Raw genomic sequence first — 22,291 nt, forward strand, 5'->3', positions numbered from 1 at the left:
GTAGTGGGATAGGAGACAATAAAGGATTTTAGTATTTTTCCTTTAAACCCATTTCTTGCTGTTTTGAAACAGGGTTTTCTGTCACTCAGGCTTGAACTCCTATGTAGATGAAGATGCTTCTTCCACCTTCTAAGTGCTGGGATTGCAGGTGTGTGCCACCCTGTCTGCATAGCTCAAATTTCCATAGTATTATCGATAATCAGAAAAGTAAAAAGTAACAGTAACAATCTTATTTAAAAGTCCCAGTTGGTTTACCAGTCTTCTGAATTGCCACTAACGACGACAAACAAATCCTGGAAGTATATTATGTAAGCCCTCAGCTTATGACTTCCAGAACCTGGCACAGGATACTATGGCCTCCAAGCCCACAGTGATTACTTACATCTTTTACTGAGAGTGTTTCTTCTACTATGATTTCCATCTCTGCCCCAGGATGAATGTCAGTCCCCAGAGCAAAAAACAGGAACAGCTATGAGCAAGACAGAAGTGCGAAAATAATTTCCCCTGAATTGAAATATTCTACAAGTCTATTATTTATTTCCAAAAAAGTAAAACCAAATGTCCATAGAGCATTAATAAAATTCTCAGTGGTGGGAGAACAGTGCTTGTCCAGCATTCTTAAGGTCCTGGATTTAACCCAACACTGTAAAAACATGCAGGTTCTGAAAGCAAAAATAAAACGCTACTCATGAGTACTGGACTCCTAACAAATGTCCCCACCATTTTAATCTTTGTCACTTGTCATGCCTGCTACCTGCTAGCATTCCAAGAAATGCAGACTGAAAGACAGTGGTTGTAAAGTAATAAGATGGATCCAGGAGTCCACACTGCCTTGATTCAGGTAGTAATGGAGCTATGGTAATAATACCTCCTTATCTAGGCAGTTTCTGGCAAGGGGTCCACTCTGTGGGATGCTGAAGAGGATGAGGGTGAGGGAAGCTGGTACACACTATCACATTCCTGCCCAGTATTTATAACATCTACTTGTTCAAATTGGTGGCCACTCAAGCTTACATAGTTCCCCTCAACTACAAAAGGAACCTCAGAAATATGCTTTGGAATAGTATTCTTTGTTTCAACAGGAAAATATATATGTAGTCTAATAATATAAAAATTTAAGGAAATTTAAAGTAACTTTTTACAGAAAAACAGCATTCCTGGAGCATTAAATGTCCCAGTAACAAAATACAGACTTTCGAGCAAGAAGGGTGGCCTCTCTTCTGCTGAGCTTTATTTACTCTACCTGAGAGGAAGTCGGTGCTTTTCCCAGACACAGTCCCAAGGAACTCCCCATTTTCACCTCTGCTTCCTCCAAAGTACAAGCATCTGGTACTATGAGGAAAATTGATAACCAAGTGACTATTTTGAATTCCTATCTCTCTTAGCAAAATGACATTATTTTCTTTAAAAAGCCAAGAGGGTCAAGGCTGGGTTGTAGCTCAGTAGGAGAGTCTGTACTTAACCCGGGGAATGCCCTTAGTTCCATACAGCACCCCCACACCATTATAAGATTTTTATACACACTCTAAAGAATAGAATATTGGGGAAAAAAGGTGAGTTGTGCTTCATGTGAAAGTATCCCATGTACGGTAGTTATGTTTAATTTCCATTATCTATTATCTTGGACCACAATGCTAAGAAACATGATTCATACTTAACATAACTTGGCCAAAGACTTGTTTATAGGCATTAAAAAACCCTGCATAGTGGACTGGCTTCATCCACATTTAAAGTTGTGACAGTTGAGCACCATCAATCATTAGATTCGTCTAAGACTGAATCAGGTCTGATGACAAGACGGGTCAGAAAAGCGAGAAGCAAATACTCTAGTCAAAACTGGTATCACAATGGAATAAACGAGCAGAGATTAAGACATCAAGTAATGAAGATCCTTAGACTACACCGTGACTACACCAAGGACTGGGGCATCTGAAAGAGTTTTTACTTAGGTGTAAGGCTTTCTGTAATGAATATGATATCTGGATGGAAATATGTCCATAAGTCGGTTTCCCAAAGATAACTTAGGAATGTGAGATACTGACACCGTTATTTACTGTTACACATGTTCTGCATGACAACCTGCTAGTCTTTGAAACTGCCAAGATTTACCTGGACAAAGAAGCTTCCCGTTTCTATCAATGGGTCTCAAACAGCTGTTCTCAGCTGTGAATGAAAAAAAGGTGGTTAACTACTAAACAAAGAGCTCTAAAGCAATGTTCTACTATATTAATTACAAGAAGTACAATAGGCTAACCCCCAGTCCTCAAAAAGCAAAACTTTGGATGAATATAGTGGCTTTATACTATACCTGTAATCTCAGTGTTCACTCAGGAGGTCAAGGAAGAAGGGTCATGGATTCAAGGCCAGCTTTGGTTACACAATGAGATGCTGTCTCAAAAATCAGAACAAAACAAAACAAAACAGATTGCTTCAAAAAAAAAAAAAGAGCTTCATATGTGGTTACCTTTCGCAGTCATACAGGACTATATAAATAGCTGAAATGGTTCAGTGAGAAAATTACAACTAGTCAATGACTTTAGCATGTTTTTCCCATATATATTATATATATGGAAAAGAAAAAAGGTGAAATGACTACATATACATTTAAAATACTAGAAACAGCTGAGCATTTCTGCCTTGCAGAATGCACTGATCTAAAGCAGGGTATGGTGGTACACACCCTACTATAAGCATTTGGGAGAAAGATGCAGGAGGGAGGACTGCTAAAAACCTGAAGCCAGCATGGTCTACACAGTGAATTCCAAGCCAGCCAGGGCTACAGAGTGAGACCTCGTCTCCAAAACAAAACCCGGAAAACAGTCCAGAGTGTGGACAAGAGCTGTCATCCCCTAGGGGGCAGCTGGTGGTAAGGTAGGAACAGTTTTCCTGCTCCCTGGCAAATGTTTGGACTTCAGAGTTGAGCTCAGCTCCTAGGATTATTTCTGTTTACTGTCAGGAAAAAGATCTGAGAGCTCTTTCAATGTGAAGTCTTTCTCTAACATCATTTCCTCTGGGATATTTTTGCACTTTTTGTCACAACTACCATCCTCACATAGATCACTAAATTTACTTTCAGCAAGTTCTATTGCTGCATGTCTGGAGCCTTTAGTGACAGTTATGTCACCATTCCTGTGGACAGCAGCTGCTTCTATATGGTGACTTCAGTTTCTCTGGGTGCTTTCTTTCATGATCAATTCTTATACGATATCAGATAAGCTAATAGCTGGGAGAAGAGGTAACAGAACAACACACTTTACTGTTTGTGTGCAGAAACGAATGAGACATGTGAAGGGGTGTGACTGGCCTCATTTGCACATGCAGAGTAGTAAGTGAATATGCTTTAGCCAAAGACACACTGAAATCTGAACAATTTAACTGAAATTCATGCAAACTGTAAGTGTGCAAAGTAGAGCACCTGCATTTCAAATATCCTTAGCAAATGCACGAGGCTAGTATGCATTGCTGAGGATGCAGACCTCTGATCCTGAGGAAAGACTAAGCTTTTTGGCCCCAAATGAATTCTTTCAAAGCAAGGAGTGAACTTAGAAGGAAGGCCTGCCAAGACTTCTGAATGGGCAAGAATGTCACAGGCTTAAAATGGTCTAACTTTCTTAGAGTGAAAACACATTGTCTTCCTGAGACTCCTGATTTCTATCTTGTATACTATGCTGTTATAAAGCTGACATACATTTTAAGTACAAATTTCTTGATAAAGAAGTAGATAAAAGTACTTTCCTAATTTAAAAAGTAGGTTTTAAATACTATGTTTTCAAAATCATGTGTTTCAGTCCCAGCCGGGTATGATACTGCATGTCAGCAACTTGGCCTACTGCAGGAGAGTTGCTTAAGGCCAGAAATACAAGGTTGAAACAGGGCAACATAGCAAGACAAGCCCTCATCTCAGTTACAAACAAAGAAAACCAGCTTTCATTTTCACTCAAGTATTTTCTATGTATTTTGTGCCAGAAGCTACGCTACAGAGGTAAGCCCGACATCATGGACTCTGCCCTCACAGAGCCTCATCTAATGGGAGGGGTGAATGGTAATGGCACAAATAAAAAGGCAGTTTGCAGAGTACACGGTGCTATGGGTGAAGCAAAGGACTGAAACTGCAAGATCAGAAATAGAAGAACATGTTTAAGAATGAATGAACAGCTCAAGTTAGAAGGTAAGAGTGAAAAGGCAACAAGAAAGTTCAGAGATCAAAGCATGGAGTCTCCAGGTAGATGAGAGCTTGTGCAAGGGACTCGCAAAGCAGTCTGCACAGTCGAATAAACAGAGTGGTGGCAAATGGGGTCACAGGTAGGCAGGCCCCGACTGTAGGTACCATAGAGAGATAGCTTTAGGGTAGGGAAAAGCAGAGGAGCTTTGTCAGAGAGCAGGGTCTAGTTCATAAAGTGGAGAGGATCCTTCGCTGCAGGAGACATGAAGTGGAGGGAGAAAATGTGTCAAGATAAGGAAGTCAGTTACTGGGCACAGTACCGAGCCAGTATTCTTTAATAAACCATATGCCTTTGATAAATTTTATGATGTATTTTACTTACACTAACATATATCTAGTCTAAGAGCACAACCCAAAGAGCTTGATGAACATATACGCACTCACACCCAGCTGTATCATCCTCAAATTCCCCCATGCTACTCTGCAGTCAGCCCCACATCTGCTTTCTGTGACTGTAGCTTAAACTCGGGCTTTCTAAAACAATGCCTGTGTAGAAACATAGTTCATACTTGCTTGTGTAGATTTCCATTCAGGCTGTGTGTGGTGAGTGGTGTTCTGCAGACAGCAGTGTCCCTGACTAGCTGCTTACTCACAGATGTGGATTGTTTCCAGTTTAGGGTTATGATGTTGCTTGCTTGCTTTCTTTCTTTCTTTCTTTCTTTCTTTCTTTCTTTCTTTCTTTCTTTCTTTCTTTCTTTCTTTCTTTCTCTTTCTCTCTCTCTCTTTTTCTTTTTTAAGTTAGAGTTTCTCTGTGCAGCCCCTGGCTGTTCCTGAACTCACTCTGCAGACCAGGCTAGCCTCAAACTTAGAGATCTCCCTGTCCCTGCTCCTGCCTCTGCTTCCAGAGTGCTGAGATTAAAGGCGTGTGCCACCACCACTCTCAATTATGTTTTTATAAGGTTGTATGTTTTATCTTTTTTCCAGGGAATATCTAGAAATAGAATTGGTAAGTAAATGTTTGTATTTGTTAAAAAAAACAAGCAAACAAAACCAACCAAACAAAAAAAAACAAATCTTAAGTTTTCCCAAGAGAATACAGCACTTTATATTCTGTGAACACAGGAACACTACAATTGGTTTCTCTGGGACTGGATGTTTACCTATGAATAGGGGCCATGTCTCCCTCTAGTGGCTACTGACAATATCCTTTCCTCACAGGCAGGTCTTCCCAAATTGGGCTGGGATGTCTTCTGGTTGGGTTACAAGTATTTTCTATAAACTCTGTATCCAAGTCTAAACACACGTTTTATAAGTTTTTCTTCTAGTTCATAGCTTGCTTTTTCAAATGTCCTTTGAAGAGAACTTGTCATGGCTACTTTGGATAATTTACATTTTTTTTCTGTATTTTTTTTCCTTATGTTTGAGTGTGCTTAAAAAAAATCCTTTCCATATAGTAAAGTCACCAAGATTTTCTTACATGTTTTCTCCAAGAAATTTTATTCTTTTTAGTTTTATCATTTGGTTCTATATTGATTTCAGGTTAATATTTTATAAGATGGAGGGTAAAAAAGAAGTTCTTTTTGCACATATAGAAGTCAAATGATTCATAATTTGTGTATAGTACACTGGTTTCTTCTCGAAACTCAGTCTTAAAGGCGCAAAAACTATTCTTTGTCTATTGTACATAAAAGTGGGTTACACACATCAATATGCTCTATACATTTTTCTAGATACCAACAGACATGATGACGAGAAGGTCTTGAGGTCATACACTATAGCACTTCCTCAAAGCTGTTATGGCTACTTTAGGGCTTTTGTTGTTGTTGCATTTTTTGAGACAATGTCTCACTATGAAGCCCTGACTGGTTTAGAACTTGTTATATTTAGACCAGGTTGACCATGCACTACAGAGATCCACCAGCCTCTGTCTCCTAAGTGCTGAGACTAATCACGCCTGTGCTGTGGGAACTCCTTCAGCCAATAGCCTTTAAGACATTCGCCCACTTTGGGCGCGGTCTCATGTACAATAAATACAGACGAAAAGCATGCATGGGTCTCTTGACTGCTGGATTTGGTTCCAGTTCCCAGCACATGCAAAGGACTGCGGATGGCTGCTCTTTCTGTGAGTTTATCCCCAGATAAATAAACCTTTGTTATACTCCACTTTGGGCTACTGTGGAACTCTTTTGAATGCCAACTCACCTGGTTACTTTCAATTCTTTATATTTCCATGAAAATACCTCCTAAAAAATAAAACTGCTAATGACACTGAGTGAGAACACACTGACTCCAGGGAGATAAACTCCTAACAAGCTGATTTGTGAACATGGCACACTGTTCCATATACTCATGTGCTGTTCTTTAGTTCCTTTCCACATGTTTTCTACTTCCCACAATATAGATTCTGCATATATTTTTCCAAATACATTTTTGATATTTTATGCTATTATTATTGTTTTCTGGTAAGCACATCAGGGCAAACACTTGCATTTCTAACACTTAGGGGGCTGGCTACACAGGAGATTTTGAGTTCCTGAGTTATATAGGGATCCTATCCAAAACAAAACAAAACAAAAACCAAATAAATACAGTTTTCCATCATTTTGAGTGAGGTGACCCAGACCCAGAAAAACAATTATCACATGTATAAGTGCTTTTTAAACATAAAACAAAGAAAATCAGCCCATAAATCACAATTCCAGAGAACCTAGACAACAATGAGGACACTAAGAGAGACATACATAGATCTAATCTATATGGGAAGTAGAAAAAGACAAGACCTCCTGAGTAAATTGGGAGCATGGGGGCCTTGGGAGACAGTTGAAGGGGAGGGAAGAAGCAGGGAGGAGAGCAGAGAAAAATGTAGAGCTCAACAAAAATCAATTAAAAATAAATAAATAAATAAATACAGTTTTCTCGATTGTGATATCCATTTTGTTTCTGCTGTTGACAAATAAAAGTTCAATGGATTCCTACATATTAATTTTGAATTTTTGCATTTAATGAGATACCCATTTATACTCATTAAATTGATAATGAAAAGGACAATCACAAACATTAGCAAGGACTTTGAGAAACTGTAACCCTGACATACTACTAATGCTTTGAAAATTAGTAATACTAATTTACTAATGGTAAATGTTTTAGAGACTGTATGGCAGTTTATAATAAAACTAAACATAAATTTGCCAGATGACTCTCAGTACTATAATATTGTAAGTCTAGCCAGGAACCTTGAAAGCAAATGTCTACGCGAAGAATCGTGTCCAAGTGTGTACAACAGCATTACTCCAAAAGGCTAATGAAATGTGACCATCCTTACAACTGAAGAGTGGCAGTCAGTATAAAAGGGTATATACCGTTGGAATATTCTAAATAATGGACAGACTTCAAAGACTAATGTGCTAAACAAGAAGTAAGACACAAAAGTCTATGAGCCATGTGGCTTCATTTATATGAGATGTCCACAAAGTAAACTAACAGACACAAAAAGCCTGTGGATGTTTCTGGAGTGATGTTCCAAAACTGGACTGTGATCTCCTACATTCATACATTTCTGACTGTCACTGAATTACACACTCAAGATGAATGGACTTTATGGTATCTAAATTATATCTCAATGAAGCCATTAAAATCGAACTCTTAATGAGCAGTGAATTTGTAGACTTCCCACTATAAAATTTATATAAACATATAAGTAGACATAAGTGTATAATATATAGTACATTATGAACACATTTGAGTCTGATGGGAGAAAGGTATAAGGAAGAGGGAGAAAGGGAGAAGGACACAGGACATTTTTTATGTTTCAATTAAAAATAAACACATAAAAAATATTAACATTTGTCCATTTTGGGTGGTAGGTATGAGAGATTTCATTATTTTTTGTACTCTTCAATATTTTTCAATAAAAAATTAAATTAAGCTAAAAACCAAAAAGCAAACAGAAATGATTACCTAGTTCCTTCATTAATTTTAATTCCTTAATGGCTTTAATTCGAATATCAAACACCACCTAAAATAGAGAAATAAATGTGCATAGATTGAATGGATGGAGATGAAAATGATGAAAATGAAGATTATCAGTGTGTATACACAGAGATCACTTGCAATATTATCTGACATTTGTTTTGTCTATAATTTTTTAGTCAACCCTGACATTGTTCTGTAAGATTGAAAGCAAAAGCTCAGAATAGATCCTAACTGTTAGATTTTCATCAAACTGATGTTAACAAAAGGATACCGTGGGAAATGAAAGAAACAGGTCTCACCAGAAAGCAATAAACAGACAACCACTTACCTGTAAAAGTCAAGGGATAAAAATAGTGGACAGGCCCATTCCTCACAATGGGGACCATGGATCTGGGCCCCCAGAACACAGTATAAAAATGTATAACAGCAATCCAAGATGACTGTGGCTTATACTTAAATTACTTTTAGATTCTTTTTTCTTTTTAGCCCACTTTAGACCAATATCCCCTAGGGTATCAAATGCTGGTAAAACTTAAGAGGTAAAAGTGGTGTCAGAAAACATATACCTGACCCTCCACTAGAACCCACATGGTGCCAAGCAGCAGAGACTCAAGTGACAAAGGATATCACCAAGATTTTCTGCTTAGGATCAGATACTAGTGTGTACTGATCCTACATTGTTCTTCTAAGAATATCAATAAGCATAATGCTCCTTAAGAAATTATAACGTCAAGGATTGGCAAGAAGGTTCTAGGGGGATAGTATCTGCTGTCAAGCCTAATGACCTGAGTTTGATCCTTGGAAGCTGCATAGTAGAGAGAGAACCAACTTCCAGGTTGTTCTCTGACCTCCACAAGCATACCTACAAATAAACATGTAAAGGAAAAAACTTTAAAGAACTTATAAAATGATATAAAAGAAAACAACTTAGTTTCTTTTACTTTGCTATAGAAAAAAATTATTAATATTCTAATAACAAGTAAATATAAAAAAAAGTTTCCTACCCAGGTATGGTGGCACATGCCCTTAATATCAGCACTCACGAGACAGAGACAGGTAGATCTCTGTAAGTCTGAGGCCAGCCTGGTCTATACAGGAAGTTCCAGGACAGTTAGGACTACATCGAGAGACCCCGTCTCAAAAAACCAAAATAAAAAAATAAGTAAGTTAAAAAAATAAATAAAAATAAGTAAATAAATAAATAACCTGAGATTACTTTTAAGAAAATTAGAAGTATAGTCTTCAAATGGAGCGGGAGGAATACCTTTTAAGGGCAGTTGGTTTTAGGTAGGACAATGTGTATATATATAGAGTAACTTAGGATAAAAATGAAAACTTGGCAACACAAAAACCAAAAATAACAAATATGCATTTACACATACACATATGTGCTTTAAACAATGCAAAGAAAGTCCTTGACAACAGCTCTTTGTGTTTATCAAATCAAGAGGATTCCAAGAGCCACCAAGGCGAGTCCCACATTCTAGCTGTAGACTTCTAGGCTTAGGAGTTTAAAAGAGTACATACTGTTCTGAAATAGGCCACTGGCTGATATGAGTAAATACACAGTAATAAAGGCAGTAAGACTTAAAGATGTCTATTGACACAGCTGTTCTGAAAGACTGACTCTTTCATAAACTGTTGCCAGACACTGCCAGCCAGGCTAATGGCCATCTACTCACTGTGTGTGTGGTCACGGCTATCTGAACCTGCTCCTCTTCAGATTCTAACTGGCAGAAGTTTTTCACTTGGAGCCAGTTGAGCTCATCCACACTGGAGGTCCATCTCCCTTGTCTGGGCAACAAACTGTAAGTAAAAGAAGGACAACGAAAGAGCGAGTCCTTACAAAACACTTTCCCTGGGCATCACTTGTCTAAACCAGCATGTTTCTCTCAAAATGACTAAAGAAAAGGGACCACATTGTACTGACTTGCTGCCACAGTATCAGCTACCATTTTAGTGTAATATCAGGCAGTAATCCACAAAGCTGGTTCTCATGGCTCTAATCCCAAGTTAAATGATCTGTGCTTGTTTTCAAGGCTAATTATTATTATTTTTGAGATAAGGTCTTATGCAGTCTAGGCTGGCCTTCTACTCACCATGTAGTCAAGACTGGTGTACAACTCCCAAGTGCTGGAATGACAGACATGCACTACTACACCTGGCTTCAAGGGACACTTGTATAAAGGAATGGTCAACTGTTGTCTGCCTACAAGGAAGCACTATGGTAGTTTTAGAAGATTATTAAAAGCGTACCCATTGGGATCTGGATTTAATTTAACAGTAAAGCAGCCGTATATATGTGTAGATCTACAGTGCAAAAAAAGTGACATATATATTTAGTCATACACATCATATGTCTGTATTTCATTGAAGAGTTGTTTTGTTTTGAGACAAGGTTTCTCTGAGTAGCCCTGGCTGTCCTGGAATTCAATCTGTAAACCAGGCTGGCTTCGAACTCGGAGATCGGCCTGCCTCTGCTGCCCAAGTGCTGGGATTAAAGGCATGCGCCACTACTGCCCAGTGAGTTTTATTTTTTATGTTAGCAACTGGCAGTAAAGTATCTTATCCTAACAAAATCTTCCTATGGGAAGAAGGAAAACATGGGCTAGCAGAAGGGCTTTTAGGGAATGTAGTAGTTTGAATGAGAATGGTCCCTATAAGTAGAAATATTTGGGAAGGATTAGGAAGTGTGGCCTTGTTAAAGGAGGTATGTAACTGGGGACAAGTTTGAGATTGTAAAAGCCCACACAGTTCCCAGTTTCTCTCTGTCTCCTTGTGGAGAAGATTGTTAAGCTCTCAGCTGCTACTTCAGGACCATGCCTGTCTGTCTGCCATGATGGTCATGGATTCTAACTCTTTGGAACCATGATCCTCAAATTAAGGATTTTCTTTTATAAGTTGCCTTGACCATGGCACCTTATTGCCCCAAACACATTTCTACTCATTATTTCAGTTATTGCATTCTGATACCCTACCTCAGAAGATAAAGTCTTAGAATGTTTTCTGAAGACTACCTTACAGTAGTGGACAACTGGGGGAGGATAATGATGGCAAAGGTGTCACCACACTTAGCACTTGCTATGTGTGACCACTTAACTCAGTCCTTCCACTCCAAGCAGGTACTAGTTATCACCTCATCTTACGGGAGAAACTGAGCAGATGGGGAGATAACTTGCCTAAGTTCAAACTGTAGGTCACACAGCAAACTGGGAAATAATCTAGGCAGCCGACTGCGTACTTGTCCTTACCACTGGATCATACCACCTCACTCACGAACAGTTGGGCAAATGATGATGCCCACATCCAAAAGGAGGAAGCCTTCAAACGAGGCTTATACAAGTCTACAAATACATGTGGGAAAAGCAGGACATAGCCATTTATCAAAAGATGATCATTAGTATGCTTAAAAAGATAAAAAATCTTCCCAACAATGATTTCAATTAGAAGAAAAGGAAAGCCACCAGACACTAACAGTGACCAAAGATGCACAGTCAACAGTGGGCCAGGATCACTGATGTTCTTACTTCATCTCCCCAGTCTGACTAAATGAAGACTGCCTTTTATAAAGAGCTCATGATTCATTCTCCTATAAATGAGGCAGAGAAAAGGGATGCCTCTCCTGAAAGATAACAGAGATAAATGGACCACAAAAGCCACAAGGCTCTGCTTCTCAGCACCTCACACTGACCACAGAAATGCACTGACATGAACATGGGAACAAGGAGGTGAGTGTTTCAGCGTTTCAAATTCAGAATTCAGGGGCATTTTTCAGGGCAACTGTCCCTTTGGGAAGGCTAGATGGCTCCCAAAAGTCATGGAGAAGACCACAAGGAAAGCCTGCATTGTCCTATAAATTTTTTTCCTTATGAGAATGGGCTTTTAGTTTTATAACACATTCAGAATTCACTTGATAGGATTTTTGTGTTATAGACAAGTAATTGAGACCATATCTACTACTCAACGCAAGTATTCCTCAATATAGTTTTTAAGAGCTAGAACTGGTACAGCCAGCACTTGGGATGTAGAGACATGTAGATCAGGAGTTAAAGGCTAGCCTCAGCTAAATACTGCACGATATCTTATCTCAAAGCAACAGGGGGATGGTGCAGCAGGAATGGATAAAGGTGTTTGTGACACAATCCTGACAAACAGCCTTTAATCCCTGCAACCTACATAAAAGGTGAAAGGAGAGACCAACACCAGAGTTGTCCTTTGACTTCTACAAGTAGATGTCTATGCATGCATGGCATGTGCACACACACAAATTATTCTTTAAAAATAATAAACAAAATACAGTATTTAAAACAATGGCTAGAATAAAGGACAATTTCATGATTAACACTAAAATAGAGCTTCTGAGTTCTACTAGGTAGTGCAGTAACTAGATACTTTGAAAGTTCTCCCCGCCAGTGGGTGGACCAACCCTGAAGCTGCCCAGGCCCAGAACCAGGGCTATGACTTGGCTTGCCCCAACATCTACCCCATCTATGATCTTCTGGAGCACAAGAAGGAGCCTGAGGACCAGACCCAAAGTTGCAGGATCTCGGCAACACAGGGCAACAACAGGATATCCAAGAGGAGTCCCAGTGAGGGCCTAGCATTAATAGTGTAATAGAAACCAGCGGCCTTGAACCAGACCAATGACTCTGCATTGAACACTTGCAAGTAAAGATGTGTGCACAAAGAGGTTTACTCACTGTGTCACATTGCAGATTCTATGATGAGATTTTTAATGTTTTTCCCTTTTTCTCTTAAATTTTGTTTTATTTTGGGGCAGAGGGTAGATGCGAAGGGATGAGAAAATGAATGGGATCAAGACACGTGATGTAAAAGACACATAGAATAAATAAAAAGTTAAAAAAAAGAAAGTAAGTACTCCCCCTTTCTCTTTTCAGTGAGTTACCTGTTATCATCAGTGTCTGAATCCTGAACCAAAATTAAGCTTCCATTTCTGAGACCCTGTTCTCTGAATGTCTTCTTCATGTCTTCCTTGGGAATAGTAGTCCAGCACTCTCCTTCTGCAGACTCCACACTGTTCGTGAGGATGACGCCTACTGGGATGGCCAAGGTTGTGAACACACTGCCCACTTCTGCATTAGCTGGAAAGACATGTGGTGACTCCACCAACTGCTCACACTTTGAGCCTTCACCACTCATTTCTAGATGAAGAATGTGTAGCAGCAGAGGCTCACAATCGGAACCAGTCTGAATCTGGACTCCACCAACCTGCAACATTAACACAAACACTAGCGAAGTTTGTTTGCCAAATTACAAAAAACACCCTACCACAGCAAAGGCCTGTTCTTGTAGCACAACCAGCATTTTCCCAACTGAAATAGTTTTTTTCACACTGTTTCTTAAGTACTGAAAGAATGACTTTGGATTTTATGCTGAAAAATTCTCTTATTCATCTTTTCTGACTTGAAGGTAGAATTTTATGAATTGTCAAATGGCGGTGATGAGCTGCTGGAAACTCAGAGGACAAGGACAGGCCACAGAGCAGCTGAGATGTTCCTCACTCCTTTCTGGGACAGCATTCATTTCTCTGTCATCTCTACCTCAGCAGTGCTGGGCACGCCCTTCCCCATCCCTACAGCTGTCACATACACCCTATAGCCTATGGTGCAGTTATTTACACAAGAAGGCCATTGTTGACTAACTTACCTCTGTAGCTAGCATGTGACATACAGTCTGGTAAAATGGAGATGCTTAATAAATTACTGTTATGTGTGTGCATTTGTATGTACAGGTGTGTGTGAACACACACGTGTTTGCACAGAGATGATGAAAATCTTGGGTGTCCTTTCTTTTTTTTTTTTTTTTTTTTGAGACAGGGTGTCTCACTGACCTAGATCTCACCAAGTAGGCTAAGCTGGCTGGCCAGTAGCCCCAGTAACACGCCCATCTCCACCTCCTCATGGCTGGAATTACCAGAGCATGTCATCATACCTAGCTCTTTTACATGGGGTCAGGTACTCAAGCACTTTACCTATGGAACCATCTCCTGTGCCCTCAAAATATTTCTTTTTCTAACAACTCCCGTGAACTGGACCTCAAGAGTACTGAACAGTCCAGCAGTTTCCTTTCCTCCCGTTTCCCCTGCACCTCCTCGTGATTTCTGAGACACATATCTTAGGCTGGCCTGAAACTCACTATGTAGTTTAGGCTACCCTTCAACTTAAGCAGTTCTTCTGTCTTAGGCTCCCCTGGTGCTGGGATCACATGTGTTCATTACACCAAGTTCATTACAATAATTTTCTAATGGTTAACTGAAAGCTGAATAAAATTTCACTATAATGACTTTTTTTTTGTTTGGAATGAGACATAGTCTCATGTTGCCCAGGCTGGCTTTGAACTTTGATCTTCTTGCCTCTACTTCCTGGGTGCTGACTATCACACTTGGTTTTACGTAGTGCAGGGGACTGGGCTTGGTCCAAGGCTTTCTGTAAGTTAGGCAAGCACTCTACCAACCAGGCTATACCCCCAGCTTTTCAACGGAATTTTCAAACACCCTAAATCATCATGAATATTTCTTCAGCCATTTTTCTTACCTCTACTCCATTCCATACAAAGATATCTTCCCCATCAGCAATGTCGGCTTCACACAGTGTCAGCTCATCTCCTAGAACAGTGAGAGTCAATTCATTCTCCATGACTGCCAAATGCAGCTAAACTAAAGAGAGAGCTGCAACTTTCCAATGTCTATTTGAAAAGGCACTAATTAAGGAAAAACCATAAAAGCAGTAATTATTTCATTTTATTATTTCTAGTATTTTATATTGCTTTTATCTGGACCATTATATGGTTCTGTGAGCACAGCTGCAGGACAGGAGGGTACATAGAGATCAACAGTCAGGCCCATGCCACCTGAGATCAGGCAAAGACTCCCAACGACACCAGATCACCACCAGTCTGCTCTAGGGGATAGTTGTCACAATATCTGGCAAAGCGGAGTCCCAAATGTATGTTACTGCACTACTATTCTCATACCGTTTGTCGTTATTTCAGAGACTTAAGTGCCTTTTAAACTCTTACGAGTTGCTTTTGTCCGCTACAAAATCTGAAGCTGAGTGGGTAAAATGAAGCCAAATAAGTAAAATTTTAGTGGTTTTAAATAATTTTCTCAATCATTTGTGGTTATATATATTATATATAAATAAATAATTATACATATATTATACAATTATACATAAATTATATAAAAATATTTTTCTCAAGTTTTAGTAGGATGGTGACCTTGCAGTCAGACTGATAAATATCACCATAGAACCTTCATCCAGCAACTGAAAGATACAGAGGCAGAGACCTGCATTGGAGCACTGGACTGAGCTCTCAAAGTCCAGTTGAAGAGTGGGAGCAGTGAGAATATGAGCAAAGAGGTCAAGACCATGATGGGCACATTCACTGAAACAGTCTATCTGACTGAGCTAATGGGAGCTCACCTCCAGTCAGACATGGAAGGAACAAGCATAGGTCCAAACTAGTCCCTCTGAATGTGGTTTGACATTTGCATGGCTGGGGCAGACTTAGGGACCACTGGCAGTGGCACCAGGATTTATCTATCTCTACTGCTTGTACTGGTTTTTTGGGAACTTATTCTCTTTGGATGAATACCTTGCTCAGCCTAGATATAGTAGGGAGGGCCTTGAACCCTCCTGAAAGCAATGTGCCTTACCCTCTCTGAGGAGTGGATGGGGGTGGGGCAGGGGTAAGTAGGGGGAATGGGAGGGGAGGGTGTGGAAACTGAGATTGATATGTATAATGAAAATAGTTTGTTCTCTTTTTTTAAAAAAATAATAAAAAATTCCATATTGAGAGGATGGACAGATTTTTTTTTTTTAAAAACTGACAACATTACTCTAGTCTATGCAGTCAAAAGATGAAAGGGCTGCTGAGACGGCTCAGTGGGAAGACACTTGCTGACAGTCTGATGACCTGAGTTCCACTCTGGGATCCACATGGTGAAAACAAAGAAACCATTCCTGAAAGTTGTCCTCTGATTTCCAAAGGCTCCCGTTTGTCTCTGTCTGTCTGTCTGTCTGTCTGTCTGTCTGTCTGTCTCTGTCTCTGTCTCTCTCATGCACACACACACAGAGATAAATGCATTTTTTTTTTAAAAAAAATATAGGAGGCAGAGAAGGACTGACAAAGAAAATAAGTTTCCCTAAAGTGTCACATAAAATGAGTTGTTGTGTTCCTTATTGATCTTACCATCAAGGGTATGGTACACGTGAAGTCCTGCTGGCACACGCTTCGCAACACTAAGAACCATGTCTCCTTCCCAAAATTCCAATAGCTAAAGAATATTAAGAGTGGGAAAAACAATGAGCTCCAACATGTGAGTAGCGCAAGTCCTGACTCAGGAAGAAGAACAAATGAACAGTCCCATTCCTGACCAACACCAGTATTCTATAAATAAATATCATTTGAGAAATTATTTAAATCCAAAGATGTTGAGTGCATCCATTTTGGACTAAAGAATTTAGATGCAAAAGGAAAAACCCCAATAGCCATCTAGACAATCTAATTCAATGTAAAGACTGCTTTTCTTAGAAAGCAAACTGTTCAACAAGCCAGCCTAGGAATCTCTGCCCCAAAGAGCTATGGTTTTGCTTAGAAAAGCAACACTGGCTCCAGCCCACATGCATGCTCCAGGGTGCTAGAAAGGAAGGCCCTACTCTAAATTTAAAATGTCGCTTTTATTTTGGGCTGGAGTGTAGCTCAGTGGTACAGTATTTGCCTAGCTTGCATGAGAACCAGAGTTTGATTCCACCTCTCCCCCCCCACCCCAAAGCATAGGATCTGTTAAATACTAGATGGCCAGAGGTTTGCTAAGTTTCTACATCTGAGCCAGGGACTGTAGGAACTGAACAAGATTAATATCAGAACGACATTTCTATTCTAGGTTTCTTAATAACATTATAAGATATTTCTTGTAAAAAGCCAAGACATTTTGTATTAGAAGATGTTTACAAGAGTCATTTACATTGCCAATTTCCTGGTCCCTCCTTAGCAGCTTATATCTGAGGTAACAGTTTGCAGAGATGTGTGCCTGAAATACTAGACAGCAGAGAAAAGAGAGCACAATACTTAGGAGACAAGTCAGACCTTTTCTTTGAAACGCCCTCCACAGGCTCAGAGCCCCAAGTCTCTGGGCTCTAATCTGCCAGAAGTGACTCAGAAATGAACTTTACTGCAGTTCAGACATACACAGGATTCTAATGGGCCTGCAACTGAAGCAGCACGTACACTACACATAAACCAACTGAAGAAGGAAAGAAAGATAATAGTTTGCTTTTCTTAGGAGAAAAGAAAAAAGCTAATAATTTTAGTGATAGATATAAACTTTTAGAGATTTCATTTAAATTATTTTTTGGGCACCCTTGCCCTAAGTTTACATTTTCTTCTTTTTCCTCCTGTTTTCTAAGATAAGAGTCTCAATAAAAAAAAAAAAAAAGAGTCTCAAACTTCTTGTGTAGTTGAGGCTGACCTTGAACTCTTGATCTTCCTGTTTGCATCTTAAAAATGTGGGGATTATAGACACATGCCACTAAGCCTTTGATCTGGCAGTAGTGTGGGGTAAGATAGTTGGGGTAAGGGACAGGACACCAGCTTGAAGAAGGTCCTAGCCCTACCATGCCAACTAGATATCTGCGCATATGCAACATTAGATGCTGTAAGGTATAATTTTTTTATTTCCACAATGAAGTTGGCTTGCCCTGGTGAGGCTGAATGCAGAGCCAAATGAAATGTTTAGGAAAGTTATCATACGTACAAATGAGGAGCATCTCCACTGTCCTGTGACTGAAACACAGGCAAAGAAATGATCTGGAGATGAATACTAGATGAAAATCCCTGTCTGGTAAATCACAACACTCAGGAGGCTGAAGCAGAAGGGTTACTTTGAGTCTGAGGCCATCATGGGCTATAGTGATACAATCTCAAAAACACAGAAACACGAGCTAAATCAAACAAAAGGATCTACTTAGGGCTTGCCTAGCACGTTCACACCAGAACAACAAATATGAGCACTAGCGGTCAAGCAACCTAACGCCAGAGAATACAAAACTAGTTATCTTCATTTGTTCAGTGGTTCTTCAGTATTAAGCTCAACATTTCCTCTTATTTCTTTTGAAAAGCAATTTTCTTCCATTTATTTCCTGAAAGTAGAGACAACTTTACTTTGTCATCTATCAGGCACAATTAGTCAACTTAAAAGCTGCTGAGAAAATACACAAAAAGGCATTTCTGAAGACTTACCAATACTAGCAATGGTGGCACAAACCTGTGATCCCAGTAATTTTAGGGGGCTGATATGAGAGGATTGTGGTTTCATGTCCAGCCTGGTCTTTATAGTGAGATACTATCTAAAACCAAATCAAACCAACCACTCAACCAATTGAACAAAGAACAACAACAGTAAAATCACAGGCTTCCAAGTAAGAGAAGGTTTGGTTTATCCTGCTATGCACTAGCAGATGTAGGATTTTCCTATGGAGCTTTGGAAAAGTTGTCGCTTAATAAAATGAAATGAAAACAGTCAGTTGAAATGGACCTTAATGTTTCTGTTAAGAGAAAAATAAGAATTACCTGAAATATTGACTGACGGAGATCTCCTAAAGTTTTTCTTTTATCAAAGGTTAAATCCCACACACTTTCTGTCTGAGAGATTGCAGGATGAAGAGCCCCATTGAAGAAACGGTAGTGAGGACCCAGATGGAGATGCAATTCAAAATTATTGTTTGCAGAGTCACACTCTGCCCTTTAGAGACATAAAAACATACATATATGATGTTTTTGTAATATTCTACCTCAAACCAAAAATGTTTGCCTTACCATATAAGCAAGCTCTCCATTCTACTCTGGTAACATCCTTTTCTTCTGCCAAAATGATTCATTTTGGCTTTTCAACACACAGCACACATTCAGTGGAACTGCATCATGAATTTTAAGAGATAATTGTTTTCATAGAGACTCAACACTGTTAGCCATCTCCAGTCTTGTCACTCCCATGAACAGAATACTGGATCCTACACACATGTTCAAAGGGGGATTCCTAACTTTCACTAGGCTCCCAAGGTTTTCTCAGAAGATGCTGATAGCTGTTGGAAGATCCTTCCCAGTGTTTGTTTCCAGGCTGAAATCCTGAGTGAATGGCTATTTCCTGTTCCTTTCTGCCTGCACTCAATTGACTCAAAGCCTGGCACCAAACTTGTTCTCCTATGCAGAATGATCAGTGCTGGGCTGGAAGGAGGCTGTCACCAGACTCAGGACTTCAGATGCATTCTAAGTTGGTCAACAGGAACATTAGATCTTTCAATGGCCATACTAAGAACTTTAGTTTTAGTTTTTGCTGTTTTGTTTTTATTTCTTAAATTGCAACTGCTAACCTAGGTCACTGACACAGTTTTTTTTTCTGTATTTAACATGTTTCAATGTTAAACATGTAAACATGTTTTAGCTTTTATGGAGAGTTCCATTGATCTTGGTCTGTCAGTCCCTGGATCTGCTATTTTCACTCCCAGCTACAAATCCAAAATTTCTGAACACAGCTTGCTACATTATCTCCCCCTTCAATACCTAAGGGGATGACAGAAGCTTCTTTTCACTCTGCTGACACCACTGGAGAGCAAATACAGCAGCACAACAGTCTCCAGAGTCCAAGATTAGCCATGTTCTCAAATCAAGCCTTCAGTTATTTTAAATCTTTATTTTGGGTATTTTGCCTACATGTATACATGTGTGTGTATATGTATATATATATACATATACATACATACATATATACATACATACATACATACATACATATATATATATATATATATATAAAATGTGTGTGTGTGTGTGAGCACATATACAGACATACACACACATGCACACGAACACGCTCGGCCATGCATGTGCAGTATCTTCAGAGGCCAGAAGCACAGATCCTGTAGGACTGGAGTTACAGACAGTTGTGCACACAGCGTAGGTGTTGGGAACAAAACAAGGGTTCTCTGGAAAAGCAGCCAGTGTTCTTAACCACTAAGCCACCACTCCAGCCCAGCCATTTCAGCCCAGACTGACACTATGCCTTTTTGCAATCAACCCACCTCTAGTCTTCTGTCACTATATGTTAGTTTTTACTACTACTTAAAACTGAGGGAATAATTTGGCCAGGCTAGAACACAATTCTTGTAGTACAACTGCATGCTTGTAAATTTCTCTAGACTCCCTAGGCTCCGATCCCTTCTTAGCAATGGTTACTGTATATTATTCCTCACTCTTACATAAGGATAAATAGTATCTTTACTATAACTAGCTGATAGGTACACCTATTTTGATAAACTTCCATATTGAATGCTTATGTCCCAAACTGATAAGTATTTTCCAGAAACTCTACCCAAATACCAAATGTATTCAAACTACCTTCTCATTTGCAGTTGAATGTTGGCTGCATCCATTTCCTTCAGCAAATGACATGGAACCCTGTATCTTGGATTGGCTCGAGCTGTGAACAAAACTGTCCATTAATTTGTTTTGACTAAACAAAATAGGGTTGCTAGAGGCAGGATGAAAATCTGAGGTCAGGTGTGGTAATACACACCTGTAATCCCAGCACTGGAAAAGTTGAGGCACAAGCATCTTGAGTTGGAGGCCAACTTGGGATAAACTGAAAGATGTTCTCTCAAACAAGTATGAGGGGCTGAAGAGATGGCTCAGAAGTTAGGTGTGTTTCCTACTTTTGCACACAACTGGGGTTTGGTTCTTATCACTTCAGGCAGTTACAACTGCCTACAACTCCAGGGGTCTGATGCCCTCAGATACATGCGTGCACATGGTGTACATACATACATGCATATGTGAATGCAGCAAGACATGCACACACACAATTATGCTGGAATCCAGGAACACCATCATTGACTAATGACAGTTAAGCGAAAACAGATTTATCTCTCAATCTTAGTTTTGTCGGATGAGCAATAAAACAAAACAAAAAACCATGAGAAATATTTTTTTTTAAAGTTGATCTAGAAGAATCTCATTGTTTCAACTCTCTTTGAGCATTTTTGTTATTGTTGTTGTTTAAAGAACACCCACTATTTTTGTCCCTTTATAAATTTATCAGTTGATTACTGTAAAAACTCAGAAATTAGGAATGGAGGCAGCTCAGCAATTAAGAGCTGCTCGTAACTGGCTGCTCTTCCCAGGGACCCAGGTTTGGTTTTCAATACCCATTTGGTATCCAATAACCCTCTGTAACTCAAGTTCTAGGGGATCCAATGACCTCTTCTGGCCTCCCAGGCACACATATGGTGAATATACAAATTCCAGAAATCACTTTTTTTTTTTTTAAATAAAGTGTCCCACTACAGCCTGGGTTGGCCTGAAACTATGTAACTTGGGTTGGTCTTGAACTCACTACAATCTTCCTGCCTGAGCTTTCCAGGTGCTGGAATTATATGGATGAGCCACCATGACCGGTGTGAAAGTTATTTTCAAAGTATGTTAGGGTACTACCTGTAGTTTCACCCCAAGACATCACCCACATATACCAACATTTTTATAAAAACTGAGATGTAGTCAGCAAAGTGGTAGCTTGTGTTTTTACTTCATATTTCTACAGGCTTTTAAATATGTGATGCACAGTAGTGTACTTAGGAAGTAGCATAATTATCTAGTATTTTTCTTTATTTTGAAAAAAATATTTACTTAATGTGCATGATTTTTTTGGCTTGCGTGTATGTCTCTGTACCACCTATGTGCCTGGCGCCCTTCGAGGCCAGAAGAGGGTATGAGATTCCTTGGAACTGGAGTTGGAGACAGTTGTGAGTCATGATGTGAGGGTGTTGAGATTCAAACCAGATCCTCTGAAAAACAGTCAGTGAGCTTAACCACAGAGCCATCGCTCTAGTCCCTAACCTTTTTCTGTTAGATAGTGTAGTGATATGAATAAGAATGGCTCCCACAGACTCAGAGATTTGAATGTTTGGTCACCAGGGAATGGCATATTAGAAGGTGCGAACTTGTTAGGCTGTGTGCGTGTGGCTTTGTTGAAAAAAGTGTGTCACTGGGGTAGACTTTGAGGTTTCAAATGCTCAAGCCAGGCCCAGTGTCACTGTCTCTTCCTGCTGCCTGCCTATCAAGATGCAGAGCTCTCACTCTCCA

At 39.5% G+C, this 22,291-nt stretch overlaps 1 protein-coding gene across 2 annotated transcripts in view; it reads right to left on the bottom strand.

The window, feature by feature from the left end:
• Positions 1-22,291, bottom strand: part of Usp40 (ubiquitin specific peptidase 40) — an 86,102-nt gene that overhangs the window by 18,095 nt on the left and 45,716 nt on the right. For both annotated transcript variants that reach the window (XM_048428962.3, XM_048428963.3), the window contains 10 exons: positions 20,552-20,633; positions 18,728-18,899; positions 16,349-16,433; positions 14,689-14,759; positions 13,041-13,363; positions 9,817-9,940; positions 8,120-8,177; positions 2,110-2,163; positions 1,244-1,332; positions 383-469 (listed from right to left, as the gene is read on the bottom strand). In XM_048428962.3, coding sequence (XP_048284919.2) covers positions 383-469; positions 1,244-1,332; positions 2,110-2,163; positions 8,120-8,177; positions 9,817-9,940; positions 13,041-13,363; positions 14,689-14,759; positions 16,349-16,433; positions 18,728-18,899; positions 20,552-20,633 — 1,145 coding nt within the window. The remainder of the gene's footprint in view (positions 1-382; positions 470-1,243; positions 1,333-2,109; positions 2,164-8,119; positions 8,178-9,816; positions 9,941-13,040; positions 13,364-14,688; positions 14,760-16,348; positions 16,434-18,727; positions 18,900-20,551; positions 20,634-22,291) is intronic.

The sequence above is a fragment of the Myodes glareolus genome, chromosome 1 (genome assembly GCF_982192425.1).
Source record: "Myodes glareolus chromosome 1, mMyoGla1.1, whole genome shotgun sequence".
NCBI classification, from domain to species: Eukaryota; Metazoa; Chordata; class Mammalia; order Rodentia; family Cricetidae; genus Myodes; species Myodes glareolus.